Source organism: Triturus cristatus, chromosome 4_1, assembly GCF_964204655.1.
Source record: "Triturus cristatus chromosome 4_1, aTriCri1.1, whole genome shotgun sequence".
In the NCBI taxonomy this organism is placed as follows: Eukaryota; Metazoa; Chordata; class Amphibia; order Caudata; family Salamandridae; genus Triturus; species Triturus cristatus.
Genome location: NC_140585.1, coordinates 58,579,834 through 58,605,225, shown reverse-complemented (window position 1 = coordinate 58,605,225; position 25,392 = coordinate 58,579,834). Strand labels below are relative to the sequence as shown.

Sequence of the window (25,392 nt, the reverse complement as noted above, 5' to 3'; positions counted from 1 at the left end):
TCAACCGGGTCAGCTGATTTTCTTCCGGTAGGGTACTGTCGGGCACAGTCGGTTTTAACCAATTTCCGTACAGCCTAATAATACATCTCTTCAAAGCTGCATGACGAATACATAACGGCCACAGGAGCAATGTCCCTGGCCCATGGTAATAATATCTACTATACGTATCTCCAAAGCTACATGAGTAATACATGACAGCCATAGGTGCAATGTTCCAAGCCCATGGTCATATTAATAATACGTGTCTCCAAAGCTGCATGAGTAACACATGACGGCCCCAGGTGCAATGCCCCCGGCCCATGGTAATAATAATAATACTACGTCTCTCCAAAGCTGCATGAGTAATACATGACGGCCATAGGTGCAATGCCCCTGGACCATGGTAATATTTATTAATAATACGTCTCTCCACAGCTGCATGAGTAATACATGACAGCCATAGGTGCAATGCCCCCCATGGTAATAATATTAATAATATGTCTCTCCAAGGCTGCATGAATAATACATGACGGCCACAGGTGCAATGCCCCCGGCCCATGGTAATAATATCAATAATACGTTTCTCCACAGCTGCATGAGTAACACATGACGGCCACAGGTGCAATGCCCCTGGCCCATGGTAATAATATTAATAATACATCTCTCCACAGCTGCATGAGTAACACATGACAGCCACAGGTGCAATGCCCCCGGCCCATGGTAATAATATTAATAATACGTCTCTCCACAGCTGCATGAGTAATACATGACGGGTACAGGTGCAATGCCCCCGGTCCCTGGTAATAATATTAATAATACGTTTCTCCACAGCTGCATGAGTAACACATGACGGCCACAGGTGCAATGCCCCTGGCCCATGGTAATAATATTAATAATACATCTCTCCACAGCTGCATGAGTAACACATGACGGCCACAGGTGCAATGCCCCGGCCCATGGTAATAATATTAATAATACGTCTCTCCAAAGATGCATGAGTAATACATGATGGCCATGGGTGCAATGTTCCTTGCCATGGTAATATTATTAATAATACGTCTCTCCAAAGATGCATGAGTAATACATGACGGCCACAGGTGCAATGTTCCTTGCCATGGTAATAATATTAATAATACGTCCCCCACAGCTGCATGAGTAATACATGACGGCCATAGGTGCGATGCCCCCCATGGTAATAATATTAATAATACGTGTCTCCAAAGCTGCATGAGTAATACATGACGGCCACAGGTGCAATGCCCCCGGCCCATGGTAATAATATTAATAATACGTTTCTCCAAAGCTGCATGAGTAATACATGACGGCCACAGGTGCAATGTTCCTTGCCATGGTAATAATATTAATAATACGTCCCCCACAGCTGCATGAGTAATACATGACGGCCATAGGTGCGATGCCCCCCATGGTAATAATATTAATAATATGTCTCTCCAAAGCTGCATGAGTAATACATGACGGCCACAGGTGCGATGCCCCCCATGGTAATAATATTAATAATATGTCTCTCCAAAGCTGCATGAGTAATATATGACAGCCATAGGTGCAATGTTCCTTGCCATGGTAATAATATTAATAATACGTCCCCCACAGCTGCATGAGTAATACACGACGGCCATAGGTGCGATGCCCCCTATGGTAATAATATTAATAATATGTCTCTCCAAAGCTGCATGAGTAATATATGACAGCCATAGGTGCGATGGTTAAGGCCGTGGTAATAATATTAATAATATGTCTCTCCAAAGCTGCAGAATGTATCACTCAAATAACAGCTTTAAATATATTTTGGAAATCCATTTTTCCTCTAAACATCAGTTTATGAGTTCTGAAAATAAATACATATTCATCTCAAATACACACTTCAGAATTTTAGTACACATATTAATTCAACCAAGCAAAAACATCTAATCTAGTAGGCTGGGCTACACAAGAGAGCTACTTGCAGGTATCTGGAGAGATACCAGTATGTCACAAGCTACTCGTTGGAGAAGCCTGGTCTATTGAAATTATAAGTCAGTAGAGTTACTGAAGTAAGGGGTGGTAGCAAGCACAGGACCACTATCATCAGACAAACCAAACGCATAGGACCCTTTGAGGTTCAACAACAGGTCATGGGCTCTCCGTCACCCTCGGAGGGATGCTCTCCGTCACCCTCGGAGGGATGCTCTATGTCACCCTCGGAGGGATACTGTCCATCACCCTCGGAGGGATGCTCTCTGTCACCCTATGAGGGATGCTCTATGTCACCCTCGGAGGGATGCTGTCCGTCACCCTCGGAGGGATGCTCTCTGTCGCCCTACGAGGGATGATCCCTGACAAGCTACGAGGGATGCTCTCTGCCACCATCTTAGGGATGCTCTCTGTCACCCTCAGAAGGATGCCCCTGTCATCCTTGAAGGTCTGTGTCACCCTGGAAGGGATGCTCTCTGTCACCCTCTGAGGAATGCTCTCTATCACCCAGGAAGGCATGCTCCCAGTTACCCTCGGAGGGATGCTCTCTTTCACCCTCGGAAGGATGCTCTCTTTTACCCTCAGATGCTCTGTGTCACCCTAAAAGGGATGCCCTCTGTCACCCTTGGAAGGATGCTCTCTGTTCCCCTGAGAGGGATGATCTCTGTCACCCTACGAGGGATGCTCTCTGTTGCCTTACGAGGGATGTTCTCTGTCACCCTCCAAGGAATGCTCTCTGTCACCCTCAGTCATGCATTTCATAATGTACACAAATTATGAATATTTCACTTCCTTCTTTTGTGTTATTTCCCAAACAGCATCTCACCTTCAGGAGTTCCCACGCTGGTGCCTCACACTTCTTTTCTAGCTCCGTTATCACGGCATTGAGAGAGGTGATTTGATTGGACAGTTTGGTGATATTTGCATTTTCTACCATGGTCATTTTCTTCTCCATCTCCTTCAGTCTCCCGTGCAGTGTTTGCTCATTTTCGTTCAGGAGTTGCCGCAGTTTTTCAATTTCAGATTCAAGTTTTTTCTTCTCAGTTCCTAGCTTGTTCTGTCAGAAGCAAAGAAAAGCTGGTTAGATATTATAAAGCTTCCTATAGGCTGTCCTGGATGTGGGGGTCCAGGAGGAGAGTGGAGGGGTCACTTATTGAGATTGTCATCACCTTGCACAAAGGGTTTGTCTGAGAGACATTCAAAAAATGACATTTGAAAGAGAATTTAGATTTTTCACAGCCTGGTGGTCAGAAAATCTGTATTTTATTAAAGACACGGGGGCTAAGATTATGCAAATCTCCTTTATTGCCTGCTCACAGCAGCAACAATCGAAGAATATAGAACTTCAATAACATTCTAGGCTATAGATTCCCCCTGCACGCAGTGTTCTCCCTTTTTTGGCGCTGCAAACAAGATAGTTTCTAAGAGCCATAACTTTCAAACGAAAAACGTCATCAGTGAATACGTCTTACTCTGGAAAAGAAAAACCCAATACAAAATCAATAGCTTTTCTCCAATAGGGAGGGTTCCAATTGAGAGGGATAATCTTAGCCTCTGTGTCTTTAATAAAATCCAGATTTTCTGCCTACCAGGCTGTGAAAAATCTAAATTTTATGGGATGACACAGAGGCTAACATTATGCAAGTTTAAAGTGCATTTAATACACTGTCAATAGCGCTTGTAACAGGTCTAAAATAGCAACTTTTGAACATACTTTTATTGGACCAATCCGCAGCCCCGAGGAGATCTTCCTGGAAGAGAGGTTTGGAGGCCGATGCACCCTTAAGGGAGTGTACACCAAGCATAGTAATGTCTACACCTGCTTCTTTCATTGCTTCCTTCACCCATCTTGCTATGGTTGGGGAGGGACCTGCTCCATGAGGTAATCTATAGAATATTAGCAATTGTTCTTTATTTCCTCTCGTACTCACAGTCCTTCTCTCATATTCCATCAAGCATTTCACTACTCAAAGAGTCTTTCATTCTGAGACAAGAAGGGGTAGAAAACAGAAGTTGACATGGCCTCTGTTCGCCTTTTAAATAAAAGCTAACCCTTTCTGATTGGTAGGCCCTGCTGGTGATGTCTAAGGCTTTTACGTCTGAAGTCCATCTAAAAGATACCAGGCATAGCAAGACAGTGAGTCTCTGGTGAAGCAGCGAATGAACCTGCCAGTAATTCCAAGCAGTTGATGTGCAACTCCTTCTCCTGATCTGTCCCGCGTCCCCCGCTGATGAGTCGCCACATCTTCCACCCCAACCCTCTAAACTCGCGTCTGATTCTATCACTATCTCCGCATCTGCCATTCCATGCTCCTTCATTCCTCAGCCACCAAAATAGTTCCTTCTTTGAACTGAGGGATGAGGAAAGTCCGAAAGTGAGACTGCACATTTGCCATAGTCTGCCCATTCAGGTGAATTGGAGAAACCTTTGGTGTGGAGTCCAAATTGGGATGGTCAGGTATGCATCCTTTAGATCTAACCGAGTTAGGCAATTCCCTTTCCTTGGTACATCTCTAAGGAGATGCACCCCTTCCATTTTGAAATTGTGGTAGACCACCCATTTGTTCAACTCTTTAAGATTTATCACTGGTCTCATCCCTTTGTCCTTCTTCTCCACTAGAAAGATATTACTGATAAAACCTGACTCTGTCCCCTCTTGTATTGCCCCTCTGGTCAATAAATCCTCTACATCTCGTGTTACTAAGACAGAATCTTCTTGTGAGAATTTAAATTCTGGGAACTTTTCCTTTGTAAAGGTGTATCTGTAAATTTGATCTTGTAATCCTTCACTGTGTCTAGGACCAAAGAGTCCTGATTCACCAAATTCCAGTGTCCACAAAATTGGGCTAGTCTGCCTCCCACCTTTATGGGGTATCTGAAAGGTCTTTCATAGCTCTTACCTGCTGAAAAGCCTCTTTGTCTCTGCTCATTTCTGAAGCCTCTCCCGAGAGGTATTTTTTTCTGTGGGTATAAATGACGAATGTGGGCTCAGTGTAAGGGAACAGCTGGTCTGGCAGTTCATTGGACTGCAACTGCCAGAATTCAAGCGGTTTGCCCAATCAGTTAGAATGGCCACTGTAGTGTCTTTACTAAGTTGTCCCAATCTTCTAAAATGGCTCTGGCACATACAGAGTGGGGCTGACCATCTGTTAAGGGACTTTCCTCGAATTGTGTAGTCCTTTCTTTATTGTTGTGTCCCAGACTATCTCTTTTTTTGTGTTATTTATTAAACTGTGCGATGATTGTGCATCGCACCGTTGCCTTTATTTACATGGGTAAAAGTATTAAGAGAGTGACCCTTCAAACAAAGGGAACTGGGTCGGAATCAAATAATAGCAAATTGTTCCCTCTGGAATTTATGAGGCGTCCCTAGATCTACACATTCATACTGACATAGGTGCTCAACAATAAAATGATAGAAGACAAGGAAGAATATGCACAAAATATAACAAGCATTGGCCTAGCCAATAGGCCTCGCCTTTGGGACCTTATAAGTGTTTAGTTATCCAGCACAATATCCTTGGTGCAACAACATCAACTGTTGCATGGCTAAACACTTACAAGGTCCCAAAGGCAAGGCCTATTGGCTATGCCAATGCTTGTTGTGTTATGCCATTGTCTGTGACTTTCCTGAAAGCTTAGTGGGGCCCCTAGAAAGGTGGGGCCCTGGCCCAGAGCCCACATTGCCCATGCCATAAAATGCCTCTGCAGAGATCACAAGTTGTCCACTTATGGTGGGAACACTTCATCCAGTCTCGTTTTTATTGTCTTTAAATTTTCCTCATCGTTTTGTTTTTCTCTATTTTAAATACATAACTACTGGTACCAGAATACATTGAAAGACGACTGGATGAAACAATTAAGGCTACCCACATGCTGCGCCTTAGGAGCTCTTAGTGCCTAACTCACCCTGAATACAGCCATATCTGGTCTAAACCCTCCCTGTGGCTACCACAGCTCTGAAAGCCTAACTCACCCTGGCTCCACAGTTATCTACCTAAACCCTTGTGGTGGCTACCACAGCTCTGAGAGCCTAACTCACCCTGGCTTCAGCGATATCTGGCCTATACCCTCCCAGTGGCCACCACAGCTCTGAGAGCCTAACCCACACTGGCTGCAGAGATACCTGTCCTAAATCTTCCCAGTGACTACCACAGCTCGTAGTGCCTAACCCTCCCTGGCTGCAGAGATATCTACCTAAACCTTCCCGGTGGCTACCACAACTCTGAGAGCCTAACTCCCCCTGGATGCAGCGATATCTGGTCTAAACTCTCCCAGTGGCTACCACAGCTCTGAGAGCCTAACCCACACTGGCTGCAGAGATATCTACCTAAACCCTCCCAGTGGCTACCACAGCTCTGACAGCCTAACCAGTATCAATCAAAGCTTTATTTCGACATGAAATATCATAAAAGCACAAAAGTACATAAAACACAATTTCATAAAAATACATTTTAAAAACATGTTATAAAAGAATCTATTTACTTTATATACAATAAATATTTAAAAATGTATTAAACTTTAGCAGCTTTGAGGATAAAAAGAATAATCAACTGGAGCTAGTTAGCCTCTGCCTAATCAGCCATGCCCAGCCTAAAAATTTAGCCACCCCGCAAACTATAGTAGTATTTGTGTCCGTTTTGAGGATTCTCAGAGCGGCAAGGTGATCCCTTGTTCCTAACTGCAGACAGACGGGCCTGAACCATTTCATTCTTGGTGGCGCATATGCTGGGCAAGCGAAGAAGGAGTGGGAGATATTTTCAATAGCACCCAAGCAGGTTGGACAATCCAGGGGAGTCTTGTGCGGGGGATTCCACTTGCTGGTGCGGTCGCGAAGGGGAATAGTCCCAAACCTGAACTGAATGAAGAGTGATCTGTCCTTGGGCTTCGTGATGAAGTCCAGATAGGGTTCTAGAAAGGGCGTAAGCTTGTGCTGGCGGAATGCCTCTGTCAATCTGCCAAGATTGGGGTCTCTTGACTCCAGAGCATCAACCCATGCCCAAAAAGCTCTTTTAGTTTCCTCCTTGGATAATGGTGCCCCCAAATCCCGGTCAGATGCGAGGCCTGTTGCGACCAGAAGCTTCTTGATATTCGTAAGCCACTCGATTTTGTGGGCTCCTCGCAGATTCATAACCTCCCTTAGGCCGTCGGCCTAGTTGGAAAGCTCAGGGGTACGCCACAGCCGCGCCCAATATAACAGAGGACGGAGAGTGACTAAATCTCTAATAGAGCGCCTACCAAGATCGCTCAGTAATGGTTTCGTCGGGGTACCCCTTGGGAGCGATACAAGGTCTCTAAAGAACCTATTTTAGTTGGTCACAAGGGCATCTACACAGCAGAAGCCCCATAATTCCGCGCCGTAAAGAGCACTACCTACCGCCTTTGCAGCGTATATGTCCAAAACTGGAGCAATGGGTTTAGTAGTGGAGGCACGGAATTCCTTTCCCAGGGCTCCAACTACCCGTCTATGGTTTAACACCATTTTATCGATATGGGGCTGCCACTTCAGTCTGTCAGAGATTCTAATCCCCAAATAATCGAACTCCTTGACACGCTCAAGTGGTTTCCCGTCCAAAGTCAGGGTAGATCTGAAAAATCTGGTTGGGTTAAAATCGAGAAGTTTGGTTTTGGAGGTATTGATGACAAGGCCTCTCAGCTCACAAAACAGAGAGAAGCGAACTAAAAGCTTCTGCAGTCCTGCTGGTGTTTTTGATATTAGAAGCGTGTCATCCGCAAAAAGAAGGGCGGGGACTTTGTCACCTGCCAATGTGGGGACATCAGCTTCAACTTCGAGCAGATAAGAGACTACGCCGTTCACAAACAGTGTGAAGAGCGTGGGTGCCAGCACGCAACCTTGGCGAACCCCTCTATTCACCGGGATTTTATCAGTTTTTTGTTCCTAAGACCCCCATCTGATGCAAGCAAAGTTATCTTCATGCATCCGAATAAGAAGGTTTAGGATATATGGTGGAATCCCCATCTCCTCCAAGATCAGCCACAGGCGATCACGGGGGACCAGATCAAAGGCGGTCTTAAGATCGATAAACGCCAGGTAAAGGGCGCCCTTACCAATAGTGACCACCTTCCAGTATAGAAGCACTAGCCTAAAAGCCTGGTCAATTGTGCTAGTGCAGGCCCTGAAGCCTCCCTGGAACTTTGTCATAATGCCGTTTTCATCCACCCAAGAGTGGATCCTCTCCAGGAGGACCCTACCGACCAATTTCTGTCCAGAATCTATGAGACTGATTGGGCGGTAGTTCGCTGGATCCCCCCTAGAGCCCTTCTTGAAAATGGGAATTACTTCAGCTCCTTTCCATGATTCGGGCACCGGTGAGCCTTCCAACAGAGCATTAATAAAACTCGCAAAATACGCAGCCCATCCGTCAATGTTGGCTTTGTATAGGTCACCCGGGATACCATTTGGTCCCGGGGCCTTTGCAGGTACAATTTTATTAATGGCAATCTCAACCTCTTTCTTCTCGATCCTAGAGAATAAGAGGTGGTCTGAGTGTGTGGCTATGGACCCCGTTCGGGTGCAAGGGTCCTCCATATGCTCCACCCCTACATATAGACTCCTAAAATGGTCAAACCATTCCCTATCCGTAATATGGTTGGGAATTTGGTCCTGGTCGTGGTTAGTGGATCTTCTCACTATGGACCAAAAAAGCTCGCCATTTTTTGAGTGGCTCGCAGATTTTAAACAATCCCAACGCTGCTCTTCCCAGTCCCTCTTAGCAGAAGCGAGGGCCTGTCTATAATGCAGCCTCGCTTGCCTGACCTCTCCTGGATTGTTAGATTTGATAGCGAGGACCAGGCTGTTTTTTTTTTATCTGCAGCCCTTATTGAACCACTTGTTTTCTGACTTGACACTTGGTTTACATTTTTTCCTATGATCAAGAAACAGAATACCAATCGAGTCCATAGTTTCCTCAAAGACTTTGGTGTGGCCAGCCGTGTCCCTAGATGCTATGGAGAGCCTGGCGGTCTGGTCAGCGAGGATTTTCTCCAGAGTAACTAGTTTTGTATTGCACAGAATAAATGTAGGCCATTTGAGGAATCTATTACAATTAGAGGGCAGGAGTGCCTTGGTTGTCATTTGCATTCCGGATGAGGGGGTTTGCTCTTGCCTATGCCACATCTCCCGCATGCTGAGGGACAAAGAGTTATGGTCACTATTGATTGATGGTATTATAATCATGTCGACAACAAGTTTCCATCCCCTCCTGTCGACCAATATGTAATCAATTCTGCTTTGGCAAGAGACCCTATTAAAAGTGTTTGCACCCGCTGGGTCAGAAATTGTACGCCCATTAGCAGCTCTTATCCCGAATTCTAATGCTAGAGCATTTATTTGAATTACGACCGGGGACCATCTTTTTACAGGGTTAAGAGATAGTGAGGGAATACCCCATCTAGTGTCCTCATCATGTGTTCCTGGCGTAGAGCAGCTGTTAAGGGTAATCCTAAGGTTAAGTTCTGCCCTAACCCATACCATGAGTCCGCCAGAGGGGCGACCACGGCCAATTGAGGTAGCTGGTACAAAGAAACAACAAAACCCCGGCTTGTACAATGGCTCAAGGCTCCAGGTTTCCTGGAACAAGCATAAATCATGGTCCTCGATAAAATCACTCCAGTCTGGAAGAGTGAGCTTGCTGCGTAGGCCTGCCACGTTCCAAGTAACAAGCTTAAAATGACTAGAGAGATTTTCCCGGGGAGTTGAAGCACTTGGGGGGTGGTCTTGATGATAATCAGTGCTAATAATGGGCCTCTGAGGTGAAATTGTCAAAGTAGGTGATTCCAATCCCGGGTGTTCTGATGGTGTAATAAATTCTAGTGTGCAGCAACCTGGGGGGGGGGGCGGGGAGCTGTTTAATGTACCTCCATTACCCTGCAGTCAGTCAACAGCCTCTAGGCTGCTGTATCGATTTTCCATAGGGATAAAATCTAATGGCAGTGGGGGTATGAGCCAGCCCCCTTGCGGGAAACCCCTCCTATTCCGGTGAACGAGCGTCGACGCATCCGTGAAATGACCAGGGGGATAAAAATAGGTCAGGGGAAGGGCTCTGATGGATACTCCTGGACTAGGATATCTCCAGTTGCAGATGTACTCAACAGTTTTGGGATCATTAAAATTAATTAGGATACAGTCCCCCCTTATATTCTTTGCCAAGTGGCCTACCCATGGGACCCTTCTTAACATGAGTATTTTACAGGTTTTGTGCATTGGCAGCGGTCTATTTTTATTGAGCCAGTGCACCACCCTGTTCCTCAAGGTTGTGGGGGACTCAGCTTCGTTTTTGCCCAATTCGGGGACCCCTGTTAAAATTACTACAAATGGGGAAGTTTCAGGTGGCAAGTTAAGGATATTTGCCCCGCTTGGGGTCCTAGGTGTAGATATCCTAACATCCTCTTTTGGCTGAATTGTGCTATGCTGTGTGGATTTCCTGTGATCGGGAACTAGTATAGGCTCATTAGTTACAGTTAATGCCTGGTATTCAGAGGGGACTGCTGATTGAACATGGGGGGCCACCGGGTCTTTTTCTACTCTTATATTAACCGGTGTTTTCGGAGCCCCAGATTGATAAATATTATTCGAAGTGTCAGTCAATACCCCAAGACCACGTTCAATCCTAAGTAGATGTTGTTCAATCTTGTGTATTCTGTCCTCCAGGACGAAGGAGAAGCCTAATTGCATCATATATATCATGTATATTCAATAGGTCTGAAGCCCTTCCCTCAACCACTTCACTTGTCCCCCCAGTAACATCCTGACACACCATTCTAGTTGGTAATAAGTGGGGTGGGGGAGCAACTTTATCTGCCAATACCGCCAATAAAGGCTGATCGGGGGCAGCAGGAGGTATTTTCGTCTTTCCTGTGTGGCTTACTGGTTTTTGCTTTATTTTGCTGGTCTTGCCCTTCCCACCATAAATGGAGGAACACCCTTGTTTATTTTTAGGGATTGCCCCGGGGTTTCTCTCTCGCAGCTGCCTAGTGCCAGACTCTGGGGCTATGCTAGAGGCAGTCGGCAACAAACGAGGAGAAATTAACAAAGAATCAAAGGCCATGGACTGGTCTTCCAAGGAAGCAGCAGCAACTGTTCCACTGGGTAGCAAGTCCTGGCCCGTAAGATCCACATCAGAACCAGTAGTGGCGACATGATTAAAAGTTTGCTGTACAGGGGAACGCACGTTGGCGAGATGACCCATAGAGGACCTCCTGGCTGCCGCAAGGTTCTGCGAAACACGGCGTTCCAGGAGCATAATTTCTTGGTCAATCACACAGTTAACCTTTGTGACAAATTGGTCCATTGTTCCAGTGAGATGTACATTAGCCACTCTGCCTTTAATATCTTTTGGTGGCATGATAGAGACCAGGGGGTTGGTTAAAGAGGAACCAAACCCAACAAAAATAATAGAAAATAACCGTCCAAATATACAGCCTCAAAAAACAGTATTCCTCGCAATAAATCTCATGGAGTAATAGGTCAACAGTACCTTAGCGCGTATGATGAAAATGCGACGATAGGGGGATTGCCCAGTCCAGTCCGCTCCGGGCAGTGACGGGCAAGGACGGGCCCGCCCTTGGCCCGGGCTTCGCCCGGGCGCTGCCCGCGCGCGTCCCGCGCTGCGATGGCACCCGGCGGCTTTTGTGCTGTTCCGGCGCGCCCAGGTGACGTCACCCGCTGCACCGGTTGTGTGGGATGCTGGGTAAGGTGATTCTTCAGGGCCGTTCCCCACACGGCGTTGAGAAGTGGAGAGGTAACCAGGATTCCCCCACTGGCGAAGCCGTTCCCCTCACGGCGGTTCAGAGGTATGGAAAAAAAAGTATTACTGGCTTTCTGTCCTAAATCCTCCCAGTGACTACCACAGCTTGGAGTGCCTAACCCTCCCTGGCTGCAGTGATATCTAAATAAACCCTCCCAGTCGCTACCACAGCTCTGAGTGCCTAACCCTCCCTGGCTGCAGAGATATCTACCTAAACCCTCCCAGTGGCTACCACAGCTCTGACAGCCTAACTCACCCTGGATGCAGCGAAATCTGGTCTAAACCCTCCCAGTGGCTACCACAGCTCTGAGAGACTAACTCACCCTGGATGGAACGATATCTGGTCTAAACCCTCCCAGTGGCTACCACAGCTCTGAGAGACTAACTCTCCCTGGCTGCAGCGATATCTGGTTTAAACCCTCCCGGTGGCTACCACAGCTCTGAGTGCCTAACCCACCCTGGCTGCAGAGATGCCTGTCCTAAACCCTCCCAGCGACTACCACAGCTCTGACAGCCTAACCCACCCTGGCTGCAGAGATACCTGTCCTAAACCCTCCCAGTGACTACCACAGCTCAACCCACCGTGACTGCAGAGATATCTGTCTGAAGTCATTGTTGATGTCCACTAAATTCTGCCATGCCGTGGTAAACTTTAATGAGAGCGCATTTCGGGCCTGCTCAAGTGTTCAGGACTTCAGCTTTGGTGAGAATCTGGATCTAGCATGCTGTCTATTTGTGGGACCTTGGTGTAAGTTTGCCTGCCTGCTACACGAGTCATGGACCAAAGCTCTAATTAGTGTACCTTTTTTCTTTTTTTGCAGTTTTATATAGCGCAGACTCGACAGAAAAGTATTGGAGCGCTTTGAACGAGCACCAGTTACGTTACACAAGAACGCATTCATTAGGTCTCGCCTAGCAGTTCGCATGCGCTGCTTGGAAAAAGACCTTTAGCCATCAATTCTGTTTTGGCCCCAAAAACGTGCACACGTTGCATTGCTTTCAATGGCAACGAGTGCACGTGTGGCGATTCCCTTGCAGGAGCGAGCTTTGACACCATATGTTTGTAATTAACTTGCAAACACATGGGGGCAGATTTACAAGCCCCTTGTGCCTCATTTACGCTGCCGTTGCGTCACTTTTGTGACGCAGCGGCGGCGCAAATCCAGCGCCATGGTGCGGGGTACTTACAACGTGACGCGGAGATGCGTCACGTTGTAAAGCCCTGCGCCACATGTAGGCGTTTCTGCACGGAGGGGAGCGTTCCGGCGCAGGAACGCCTCCTAAAAGTGGCTGAGTGAAATCTACAAGATTTCACTCAGTCACTTTTAGGCCCATGCTGCGTCAAAACCCTGCGCCTGCCTGAAGCAGGCGTAAGGATTGACGCAGCATTAACAAGATAGGACCCCCCACGCATTGCTGGAGCTGCGTCGCGCTTGCGACGCAACTACAGCAAAGCACCACTTTTACGGCACAGATGCATCACGCATCTGTGCCGTTTTTGCCCCATGGTGCGCCGCATTGTAAATGCGGTGCATCCATGGTGGCGCACAATAACTGGCGCATCCCTGCTGATATGCAGAGATGCGCCAGTTATTGTAAATATGCCCCATGGTGCCCCTGGCTGGCTCCCACAAGGGAAACGCTTTGTGTGCTCTGGGCCTCACTCCCCCCACCCCTCCCACTTTTAGAGCGAGGCTTGTTTATTTAACACGTTTATGAAAGCCTTATTTAAAAGCACTGCCCTGCAGACACAAACGGCTATGCTCCATTTGCCCACTAGATGACGCTCCTGAGCTGAAGATGGACCACATCCAGCTGCGCTCGCTCTCTGCGCCTGTATTGTTCCTATAATCCAGTGCAGAGAGACGGGGGCTGGCTCCGCGGGTGAAGGTTTGATGATCTAATGATGACGTAATGCTACTGCAACCACGGCAGGCCAAGTGCATCCCCTAGAAATGCTTGTCTTCAACAGATCGCAGTCAGTGGGAGAAGACTGAAGTAGATAAGGGCTTGAGAATAGATGTTTCTGCGCATGCACAGTAAACCCGGCACACTAGAGGAAGTCAAGACTGTTCAGTAAATCCCTTTTTATTTTTTTGCATCTTTTATATAGCGCCAACTCGACCCGAAGGTATTGGAGCGCTGTACATGAGCACCGTATTTACATTACATTTTCAGGCACGGGGAGATTAAGTCATTTGCCCGAATCACAGGATGTGGACGCGACCCCGAGGCTCGAACCCTGGGGGCAGATTTATGAGCCCCTTGCGCCACTTTTGCGTCACTTTTAACATGGGAAAAGTGACGCAAAAGTGGCGCAAGGGGCTCATAAATCTGCCCCCTGGTCTCCAGCACCAAAGTCGGCAGCGCAGCCGACGGACCACATCCCCTCCAATATTTCGTCTCAACATATGAATGGAGCAGATGAGGATCAGTTACTAAGAGAACAGCAAATTAAAGGAGACAAGCTGTGCCCATCAGTGTTGTAAACAAGCTCAAGCAGACAGGCATCCAAAGCTGTGCCTATCAGCGGAAAAAAGGCACACGGTGTTAACAATTTCCCAAAATGCTGTGACCCCTGAACGCCCCCGTCCCCGGCTAAATAAGCCCGCCAGCGTGAATACTCTTCAGCATAAAACCGCTTAGTTAGAAGGCGTGATAATGCCCGCGGCTTCCAGTGTCTGTGAGGCGCTCAGCACCACAGAATTCAGCTTGTGCAAAGAAGCTGCGCCACAGCTGCGAGGCGCTTTAATGCCGGGACTGGAATGGCGCCGCATCAACGAATAAGGCCAAAGCTGTAGTTGTACTGAGCACAAGCAAACATTGGGGCAGATTTACAAGCCCCTTGCGCCACTTTTGCGTCACCTTTCCCTTGTTAAAAGTTGCGCAGGGGGCTTATAAATCAAAAGTGACGCAAAAGTGGCGCATGGGGCTTGTAAATCTGCCCCCTTGTTTCTCAATAGGCTACCGTATATGAGAAAGCTACAGAGGCTACCAGGGATGGGACAGGACAGGGCAGATGGACTCGTGGTTAGGGGGATGCTGAAAGAGAAGCCTCGAACTTCAGGCCTAATGGCACACAGGGACGCCGCGGCTTTACATGACTCGGCTACAAATTCTAAATCAACCAAGCTGTAAGTTAGTTCATAATATTGGTAGAGATGAGGTTCATTGGCTAGGGATGTGCAATCACATTTGATTGGGGTGTGTTAGCGCTCATCTGTCAATCCATTCTTTTCACTAACTTATTACTAATTATGCTGGTATTTGTTATTCTTATTCTTTGATAATACACATATTAAATATTAATGTGTTGCACAGCACTTGTGTGTGTGTTCTGATTTCGGGATGTAAGTGGGCTGTAGATTATAACGTGCAGAAAAGACACTCTCACCTATAGGAGCAGAACGCGGTAGGAGGGTTGAGGCATGGCTTCCAGTCTGCCTTGACTCTGAACATCTCCTGAGCGCGAACCCGATAACTTTAGGGAACAAGAGAAGGTGCTGTCTCTCCTCTCTGTGACGAGCGTTTTTCGAGGTTACTGTGCGTAGAATAGGCCACTTCTCTCACCTTTATGAATGGCTTTTTCCTGCAGCTGTGTATCTGACAAAGACACCATCAACACCTGGTTTCCCTTGAGTCTCACCGCTACTGAACAGTGGACTCGATGCCCATTCAAATGCTGTTTCCTAGTGACTGAATACAATCAGATCGGGGCCTTCCCTTCCAGTGGCTGCTGGTAATTTCACCAGGGAGGGGGCGGGCGTCCACACATACACACTCATGCACACACATGCATTCACACATGCACACCAATTCACAACACTCACTAACAAATACACATACATTTATCGGTAGTTCATTTGTAAAAAAAAAAAAAAAAGTGCCGGGGTTCTTGTCGGGAGGCAGCTTGACCAGCCCATTTCTCTTGTTAGCGCCGCCTAAAATAGAACCAACTATGAACCATGAAAGTGGGGAGAGGGTGTAGCGTAATGGCCAGAACTGCCTTCTTCGCAGCAGGTGAACCAGGTTCGAGCCTCGGCATCTGGGCAAATCTAGGCAAATCACTTCATCTCCCTGTGCCTACCTTAAATGAATGTGTCCTCAACTGGCGCTTATGAAAAACGCCGGTGTTGATGATTAAGTGCTGGTACTGAGCACCGGAAACCACCGGCTCAAATTAAGCACTGGCATTCATACATACACTCACACACACACAAACCATACAAAAAAATAAAACTTACCTTCACTGTAGAGAGAGAAGCCTTGAGGTCCCAGGAAGGATGGGACTGCTGCCTAAGGTCAGCCAATGAGGGAAGGCACTAGTCCCTCACTCATCACAAAGTGGGATGGGGTTACCTGTTATCTGTGATGATGTGTCCCTGATTGACATAAGGCCCTGGGCACTTCAGGGCTTAATACTGAAATGCCCAGGTCTGAGACAATCAGTGACGCTCTCCCTCGTCACGAGGGGGAGGGCCTCAATGCACTTTTGCCAGACTGAGGAGGTGAAACCCACAGGGCTGTGAAATCCTCAGCTTGGCAAAGGTCAGCTCAGGCAGCCAGGAGCATGCGCATTTAGCGCATGTCTAGCGCCTGGCTGCCTGACCGGAACACGAAGAGGCTAGCCTTTGCTCAGCCTGACAGACATTTTTCTTCCTGGGAAAAGGTGGGGCGTGGCCCCTCAGCTTATATGGATGGGCCCCTGCTGTTCCCTTCACTGACTGCTGTCTCTATTATTTCACTTCACAAAGACTGCAAAGTTCTGACAAAACTGAAAAGAGACTGTCTGAACATGTTCAGTGACAACAGGGCAGGCAAGGGCTACTGGTTTCCGAGTGGGTCAAATGAAGTTGTTTATGTCTGCTGTCATAGGGCTTGACTAACAGTGAAGCCGAGCCTTTCAAGGTTTACTCAAAGGAGAAGGTTTGGGGTACAGAATGACAACTAAACACACATACATGTCACCTAATTATTCAAAGTTCAACCAGTGCTGTATCTTTAAAGAACGTTATTCTAGTCACAAAAAAATACTATACTGATCCAGGATGTTGTATCTACACAAGTTAAGTGGAGCATTTCAAAATATGTGGCTAACAATAGCTTGTTAGTTCCAATAGGTTTTGGGAACTGTCCGGCCTCTGGATCTGTCCGGCCTCTGGATCTGTCCGGCCTCTGGAACTGTCCGGCCTCTGGATCTGTCCGGCCTCTGGAACTGTCCGGCCTCTGGATCTGTCCGGCCTCTGGAACTCTCCGGCCTCTGGATCTGTCCGGCCTCTGGATCTGTCCGGCCTCTGGAACTCTCCGGCCTCTGGATCTGTCCGGCATCTGGATCTGTCCGGCCTCTGGACCTGTCCGGCCTCTGGATCTGTCCGGCCTCTGGACCTGTCCGACCTCTGGATCTGTCCGGCCTCTGGACCTGTCCGGCCTCTGGATCTGTCCGGCCTCCGGATCTGTCCGGCCTCCGGATCTGTCCGGCCTCCGGACCTGTCCGGCCTCTGGACCTGTCCGGCCTCTGGATCTGTCCGGCCTCTGGATCTGTCCGGCCTCTGGACCTGTCCGGCCTCTGGACCTGTCCGGCCTCTGGATCTGTCCGGCCTCTGGATAAATAAGCCAGTCCTCTCGGGCATGCTGTGTTCATTCAGTGAGCTGCCCCAGTGCACCCTGGTACTCGTAGTCCATTAGACATGCTTTCCTTAGGATTGTGTCTTCCAGTCCCTGCAGTATCTTTCTTTGAAGGAACCCAACTCAACTCACGTGCCTCCCTTATGCAGATTTTGCACAATTAGTCAGCTAGGCAGTTCTTCACAAGGTTCACTATTTCACACAGGTCTCACCACGCTGAATGCACTGCAAGCCTTCAGTTTGCGCCATTGGCCTGGGGTGCTCGGGCATTTGTCTGGCACCCATGAAGGGAGCAAGACATGAGCAAGACCTGTCGGTGTTAGTGGCAAGCTGGCCACAGCGCTGCTGCTCAGCACAGCTCTGGTGGATTGACTATTCGAGGACTGCCTCTAGACTGCCTCTGGATTGCCTCTGGACTGCTTCTGGACTGCCTGTGGAGTGGTCATGCAGGCCCATTAAACACACAATCCAAATAGGGCGAAAGCGTGCACCAGAAGTCAGGTATCCAAAACCACGGGCACCGGGACACCTAGACTGCGGCAGAGCTCTCTGTCAGCTACGAGATGTTTATCAGACTACGCAGACAGTCACTCTGGTGTGTCTCCTGCGGTCTCCTGGTTTATCATGTGCCACAATAATTTTGGGAGTTCTCCACTAGCCTCTCACAGTGGGACCTCTCTTCTCACAGTAGTGCACCCCAAGGGGTCCGCCATCCCTTTCAAGGAACTGCTCAGGTAAAAAACTTTTGATCTGTTGTCTGGCAGGAAGAAAAGGGAAGGAGGGAGGGCACAAAAGAAGAGATTCCCTCCCATATCTATCGACTACAACAATCTGTCTGGACCACACTACTGAGTGAGAGGAGAAGCAGAAAAGTTGCTGGGGGCTATCTTGCACCTCTAACGGCCATTTGATCTACACCTCTCCTAGAGTGAATCGAGTCTGGTCCACTACGAACATACATCAGGAATGCTCTGGGGGTTACTTCTATTTCACATTCTTCTCTGGTAAGGCTTAGCTCGGACCTCCATCTTTAAAAACAAGCATTTGCAATGCAATAGGTCTCGCATTTACGCAAGTTTAAGCTATTGGCATTGTAAATGACAATGCCTTTTATTTGTTTTAAAACGAAAACAAAAATAAAAGGCATTGTTATTTGCAATGTCAAAAATGCACGGCTAAACTTATAAGGTCCCAATCGCGAGACCTATTGGCTACGTGAAAAGAAGAGCCTTCCAGGTTTCTTGAAGTTTTATGGTAGTTTATTCATCAAACAGCATCCCAGCAGAGACGAGCTTCTTTATCTTCAATCTCTCTCTTCAAACTGTTTCTCCTAGAACGTATCACCGCTTTCATTCTATTTGTAGCTAAGTAACAGGGCTATGACATAAGCAGTAGACATCTCTACATATCTCCTTGTCATACAATACAACAACATGAAATATACAACAATATGATATAAAGAAAGAACAAAAGAAAAAGATTAATCAAAACAATAAAATATCAAAAAATAAGCTTTAGGAATCTATACCCAATATTCTCCAGACACATTTAACCATTGATATCTTACGTCGACGTACTTTGCAAACATTCCCTAAACTCCAAGTCGTACCATCTTCCAAATTGGCAACATTAGATCTTACATCTTTGACTTGAAAAGGTCCTGTATATTTGCTTTCACCTTTTCGAACCCATTCATTTTTTCGTACTACAACCCAATCTCCCCTTTGAATACGCACTTGTTTTACACCTTTCCTGGAATCATATACACTTTTCATCTTTTCTTGACCTTCTTCCACGTTCTTTAACACCTGTTCACGATCAATCCATATCCTTTCCTTCTTGCACAACCACACAGGACATTCTTTTTTTCCTGGTTCTCTTCCCTTGAGAGACACAAAAGGTGCTACTCCAGTGCTGGAATGGGGAGTAATTCTATGCATCCACATCATTTTCCTCAACTCTTGTCTCCAAGACAATCCATTTGCAAGAGACAACTGTATATTTTCCATAACAATTCGATTAACTCTTTTTACCAGACTATTTGCCTGAGGTCTAAAAAGAGCTACTTTCTCATGTGTGATACCCATCCTACTGAAGTAATCCACCATTTCTCTTGAAATAAACTGTACTCCGTTGTCAGTCACAATACTACCCGGTATTCCTTCCTCAAGAAAGACCCTTTCAAGAAATTCTATGACATTACTGGTATTGAATTCTCCCATAGTTGCTATCACAAACCATTTGGAGTGATAATCAACTAGAACAAGGATAAACCTATCTCTCATTCCCAACTTGTTAACTGGTCCAATAAAATCCATGGATAATTTCTCCCATGGTCTCGATGGAAATTGTGTGCATTCCAAAGGAGGCTGACGTACAACCTTGGACTTATCGCTATTCAAGCAAAATTGGCAATCCTTCACCAAGGCATCAACTTCACTATCCACCCCAGGCCACCAAAATGATTCTCGAATTCTTCGTTTTGACATTCCCTGACCTGATTGACCCTCATGCATTAATTCAAGAATATGTTTCCTTATACTCCTAGGAGGTACAATTTGCCATCTCCTCATAATGTTCCCATTGCCTAAGCTTAAGTTTTCCTTAACTTTGAAAAATTCCATAAAATCTGGATCCTTGTTATCATCACTACTCCAACCTTCAACAATCCTCGATTCCCAATACTGAATCGCTTTTCATAGCTTTACTCCATTCTTCAGACGATAGGGCAAAGACCCCAGTGTTCCCACAAATGTCACTATTTATATCACCACAAATTTCATTACAGTCTTCATTCACAGGCATTCTTGACAAATAATCAGCAATTACATTTTTCTTTCCTTTAACATATTCACCTTCATAATTAAATTCCATAACAGATAATAACCATCTAGAAATTCTTAGGGTTATATTCCCTTCCAATCCTTTACCGCCTTTGAAGATATACAAAGTCGGCACACAGGAACAATTGTTCGTTCAGGGTTGATTGCACAGCTATTATGTCCAATTGTTCAGAGCGCTTAACTTTTAAATGTTTAGCTCCGTGAAAGAGGTTTATGTTTAAATGGTTGCTAAGCAACTAGGATTCATGTTGAAAAGAGCTTTACAAAGTGCACGAAGAAGCTTAGTTTTAAAATCTTTAAAGATAACAAAGTTGATCTTGAATAATTTCTCAGCAGTACTTTGTTATATCCATGACATGTTCTTAATGATATCACTATTGTTTGTATACCAACAGTTGTATCCTGGCAACGGGGTCTGCTACGTGGAACCAGTCTGTTGGGATCACGGAGACAGATCGGATGCCTTGGATGACAGCTGTTGGGGGTTGCTTCTTATATCTGGAAATAAACCATCTTGAACATCCGTGTGAACCTCGTCTTTAAAATTGGCGACTGAGGATGGGATTGGCATCCAAAAGATAGAGATTACTCGGCAGTGAGAAGATCAAGCACAATACCGATCTTACTGATGAGCTCAGGTTAAGCTTGTAGAAGACCCCCAACGACAGGAATAAGGACAAGAGGAAACACATATTTTGCGTATGTTTTGGGTGCGATTACGCTAGGATTTTGTCTTTGCCTACAAGACTGTGGCGAAAAGCTGTGTGGAGCGCAATTTTTTATCTTTGCCTTCCCGATCGCTCAAAGTGTAAATGCGATTGTGTTGCCAATATTAAGAGTAGAGACTTATTGCAGAGAAAACTACGAGGACATCAAAATGCACGTTGTGATTGAAGTTTGATGTGGGTGGAGCACCTCGCTAAAACGAATTTGAGCATTTGAGCAATTGAGGTGAGAGCGCCGTGCTATTAATCTGACATTCGTTGTTAAATTAATTTGGACTTGAACAGAATGTACTCACGTTGTTGAATGCATTTTTCAACTTGTACCGGCAAAGCGAACACGCGACCATGTTGTTCCCGAGACGGAGTGGAACTCTATGACGCATAGTCCTGCACGTACAACACTCGAGTAAGCGCGACCTCGTGTAAGGTCACGCTATACGTGCCGCCATCTTGATTTTCTTTTGTTGTGAATTTTATACTACAACCAAACGAACAACAAACAGTTCCTGTTTCACTGATATAAGAACAGCGAGTAACAAGCCAAATGAGCAGGAATCAGCCGGAAATAATGTCGAGGTGAGCCTCTTTTTATGGGAACATTGTAGTAGAGTTAGTGCAACATTTATTGCTAGGCAACAGCAATATTGTCGAGAACAAAGTGGTTATTTACATACATACATTGTGTACATCTACAAAATGTCGAACCAGACAATTGTACCTCCCCCCACGTTCCTTCAAGAACCGGGAGCACCTTGCATGTCGTGGGAGGATTGGAAAGAATCCTTCATTACGTATCTTGAGGCAATTGGAGCTGAAGTTTATATTGCCCGTAGGAAGTTGGCGATTCTGAAACACCATTTAGGTGTTGAAGGTAGGAATGTGTTGAAAACACTTCCGAAACCAATAGCAATTGGTGGAAACATAAATAATAGTAATAACTCCGAGGATGATGACGATGAAGATGTATATGAGATCGCCATGGCTATGTTGGAGGAAAACTATGGGAAAAAGTTAAGCATTGTTGTTGAAAGACACACATTTTTTTCGCGAAAACAGTCACAAGGAGAAAAAATTGAGCAATATGTGGCAGCGTTAAGAAAACTAGCTATTACTTGTAAATTCAAAGATTTACGTGATGAAATTATTAGAGACCAATTAATTAATGCCACATGCAACAAGAAAATACAAGAAAAACTATTAGACTTAACGGATCCAACCTTAGACAAAGCCATACTAATCGCCAAACGCATAGAAGATACATCACAGTATGTGAAGGAACTGACAAATCCTGAAGTTTCACCGAACGAAGCCAACGCAACCAAGGTTTGCGAAGTAAATTCTGGATTTAAACAGGGCAATAAAAATGCTGATAGTAAAACTGAAAAGAAAAAACTACCTTTTCGTACAAACAAAATATGTTATAGATGCGGGAGTAATAGACATTCTGCTGATGCCAGTCATTGCCCTGCCGCAAAAAGCAGATGCTACAAATGTAAAAGAATTGGACAATTTTCCAGGGTGTGCAAGTCATCTAACACTTTGCAATCAAAACCAAATGTAAATGCAATTACAGATACATCCATAGTGGATTCTAACGAAAGTGATGTATAAATATATGTTATTGATGAAGTAAATAATGTGGGTGAACCAACCATTAACAGTTATAATCCACCTAAATGTAATCTTACGATTGATAATGTAACGATATCCATATGGGCAGACTCATGTTCCCCTTTCACGATTATAGATAAACAAAATTGGGAAAATCTAGGATCAAAAACCTTGCTACCTACAGATGTTAATCCCGTGGGATATTGTGGTCAAAAGTTGCCAGTGTTAGGATATTTTTCATCTATAATTAAATTTCAGAACAGGGAAACCGAAGCTAAGATTTACGTAGTGGAAAAGGGAAAATCCTTGCTAGGATGGAGGGAGCAGAAAAAATGAGATATAATTCTCAATCCTAATCACCCTGCTCAAGTTTTGTTAACTGAAGCACCAGACACGGAAGTATGGAAGTCTAAATTTCCCAATCTATTTAGGAAAGAATTAGGGTGTTTGAAAAAGTTCAAACATCGCATAATTCTTAAGGAAGAAACCATACCCAAAGTACACAAAGTAAGGAATGTTCCGTTAGCATTAAGAGACCCTCTTAAAGAAGAGTTGAAGAGGTTGTGCAAGGAGGGGATTATTGAGCCCATAGAGGCATCGGATTAGTTAAGTCCAATCGTTATCGCACACAAACCGAATGGCAGTATCCGTGTGTGTGGACTTAAGAGATCTCAATCAGTGCATATGGATAGATCGTTACCCTTTACCTCACATTAATGAAATGTTAGCAAGCATTGATAATGGAATTTTTTTTTCCACTTTAGACCTATCAAGCGCTTATCACCAAATATTGTTACAAACTGATTCTAAACATTTGACATCCTTTATCACACCAGAAGGTGCTTTTAAATTTGTTCGAATGCCTTTTGGGTTAGCCTAAGCATCTGCTGTATTTCAAAGGGTCATGCAGAACATACTGGGTGAGGAAGCCAATGTACGTGTTTTCCAGGATGACATTTTAGTGTGGGGTAAGAATAAAGATGAACACGACAACATTTTGGAGATTGTGTTAAACAAATTAGAACAATCTGGGTTAACAATAAGTTTATCAAAGTGTAAATTTTGTAAATCTGAAGTAGATTATTTAGGGCACACATTGTCCTCTGATGGAGTCAAACCCAAGTACAAACTTGTTGAAGACTTAGAGAATGCCCCCATTCCTCGTGACAAAGAGCAGTTAAGGTCATTTTTGGGATTGGCAGAATATTATTCTAGATTTATTTATACTTTCTCAACTTGTGTATTTCCTTTACGGGAGCTCATGAAAAAGAAAACAATCTTTGATTGGTCTGACAAGTGTCAACAAGCTTTTGAGCAAGTAAAAAAAGCCGTCACAAAAGCAGTGGCTTTGAAACCATTTAACCCTAATGATAAGAGTGGGATTGTGACTGATGCTAGTAGTGATGGGATAGGAGCAATATTGATGCAAGTACATGAAGGCAAGCGTGATAGCGTTTGCATCACGTACACTTAAAGGAGCAGAGAGCACTTATTCCACAATTGAAAAAGAGGCGCTAGCATGTTGGTGGGGTGTGCAACATTTTAGGAATTTTGTATGGGGAACAAAATTCGATGTGTATACAGACCATAAACCTTTAATAGACATATTTTCAACATCTGGTGCTGGAAAAGCTTCTCCACGTATAGCTAAATGGATATACCGACTACAAGAGTTTGATTTCATGTTAAAATATGTACCTGGTGTGAGGAATATTCATGCTGATTGTTTGTCCCGTCTTCCAGTAAACAAACCAGACTGTATGAGTTTTGAGTTGAACACAGACGACTGGGTGGTAGCAAATGTATCAGATGTGTGTCAAGCTATCAGTGAAGAAGAGTGGAAACAAGCCATGTTAGAGGACATATGCATAAAAGATTTAATTGAATGTTTACCCATAAAGGAAGGGTGGAAACTTCAGGAGAGGTTGTTGCAATACAAGGAAATTTGGAACGAACTGTCGTTAGTGAATGGGATTTTGAGGAGAGGTGACAGATTAATTGTTCCCACCTCCCTAAGACTGAGATTGATTGATTTGCTTCACGAAGGGCATGGCGGTATGACCGCAATGAAGAAAAAAGCAAGAAATGATTTTTGGTGGCCAGGTATGGATAAGCAAATTGAAAGGTTTGTAAGAGATTGTATTGCTTGTTCTTGCAGTGATAAAACCCACACTGTACAAGAAAGTCCTATTTATCATACTAAGTGGCCAAAACATGCCTGGGAAAGGTTAGCCATGGACATATGTGGTCCATTTGAGATTCTAGGAATAGGCAACAGGTTTGCCATAGTATTAATGGATTATTTTTCTAAATGGCCAGAGATTACATTTGTCAGAGAGGTCAAGACAAGTAATATGATTGAATTTTGCGAGGAAATATTTCGAAGGGAAGGATGTCCCGCAGAGATACTCACGGACAATGGTTCTCAATTCACCTCCAGCGAATTTAGTGCATTTCTTAAAAAATGGGGCGTAAGACACTCCACGACTCCAGTATATCATCCTAGGGGAAATGGGTTAATTGAGCGTTTCAACCGTGTGATTGGTGAATGCATTCAAATGACCTTACAGAACAAGGGATGTTGGAAAAGTGAGGTGAAAAATATGTTACGGAATTATCGGATAACTCCCCATTCGGTAACTGGTGAGACTCCTTTTTGTTTACTGAAGGGTAGAGCACCATGCTCCATTGCTGTTCCGGCATGGATGGGAAGATGTGGCAGAAGAACAGTGAATGAGAGTGAGATACGAAACAAAGTAGAGAAGTATCAAGATACTTATCAACAAAAACATAATGAGTGTTTGGTAAGGAAGTCCAGGTTGTTCAAGGAGGGAATGTATGTAAGAGTAAAAAGTGATGCCTTCCATTGTA

General features: G+C 45.3%; 1 protein-coding gene across 2 annotated transcripts in view; it reads right to left on the bottom strand.

Annotated features, from left to right (window-relative positions):
- The window catches only part of LOC146839499 (E3 ubiquitin-protein ligase TRIM39-like), a 182,531-nt gene that overhangs the window by 110,387 nt on the left and 46,752 nt on the right, over positions 1–25,392 (bottom strand). For both annotated transcript variants that reach the window (XM_085651541.1, XM_085651540.1), the window contains exon 3: positions 2,777–3,007. In XM_085651541.1, coding sequence (XP_085507667.1) covers positions 2,777–3,007 — 231 coding nt within the window. The remainder of the gene's footprint in view (positions 1–2,776; positions 3,008–25,392) is intronic.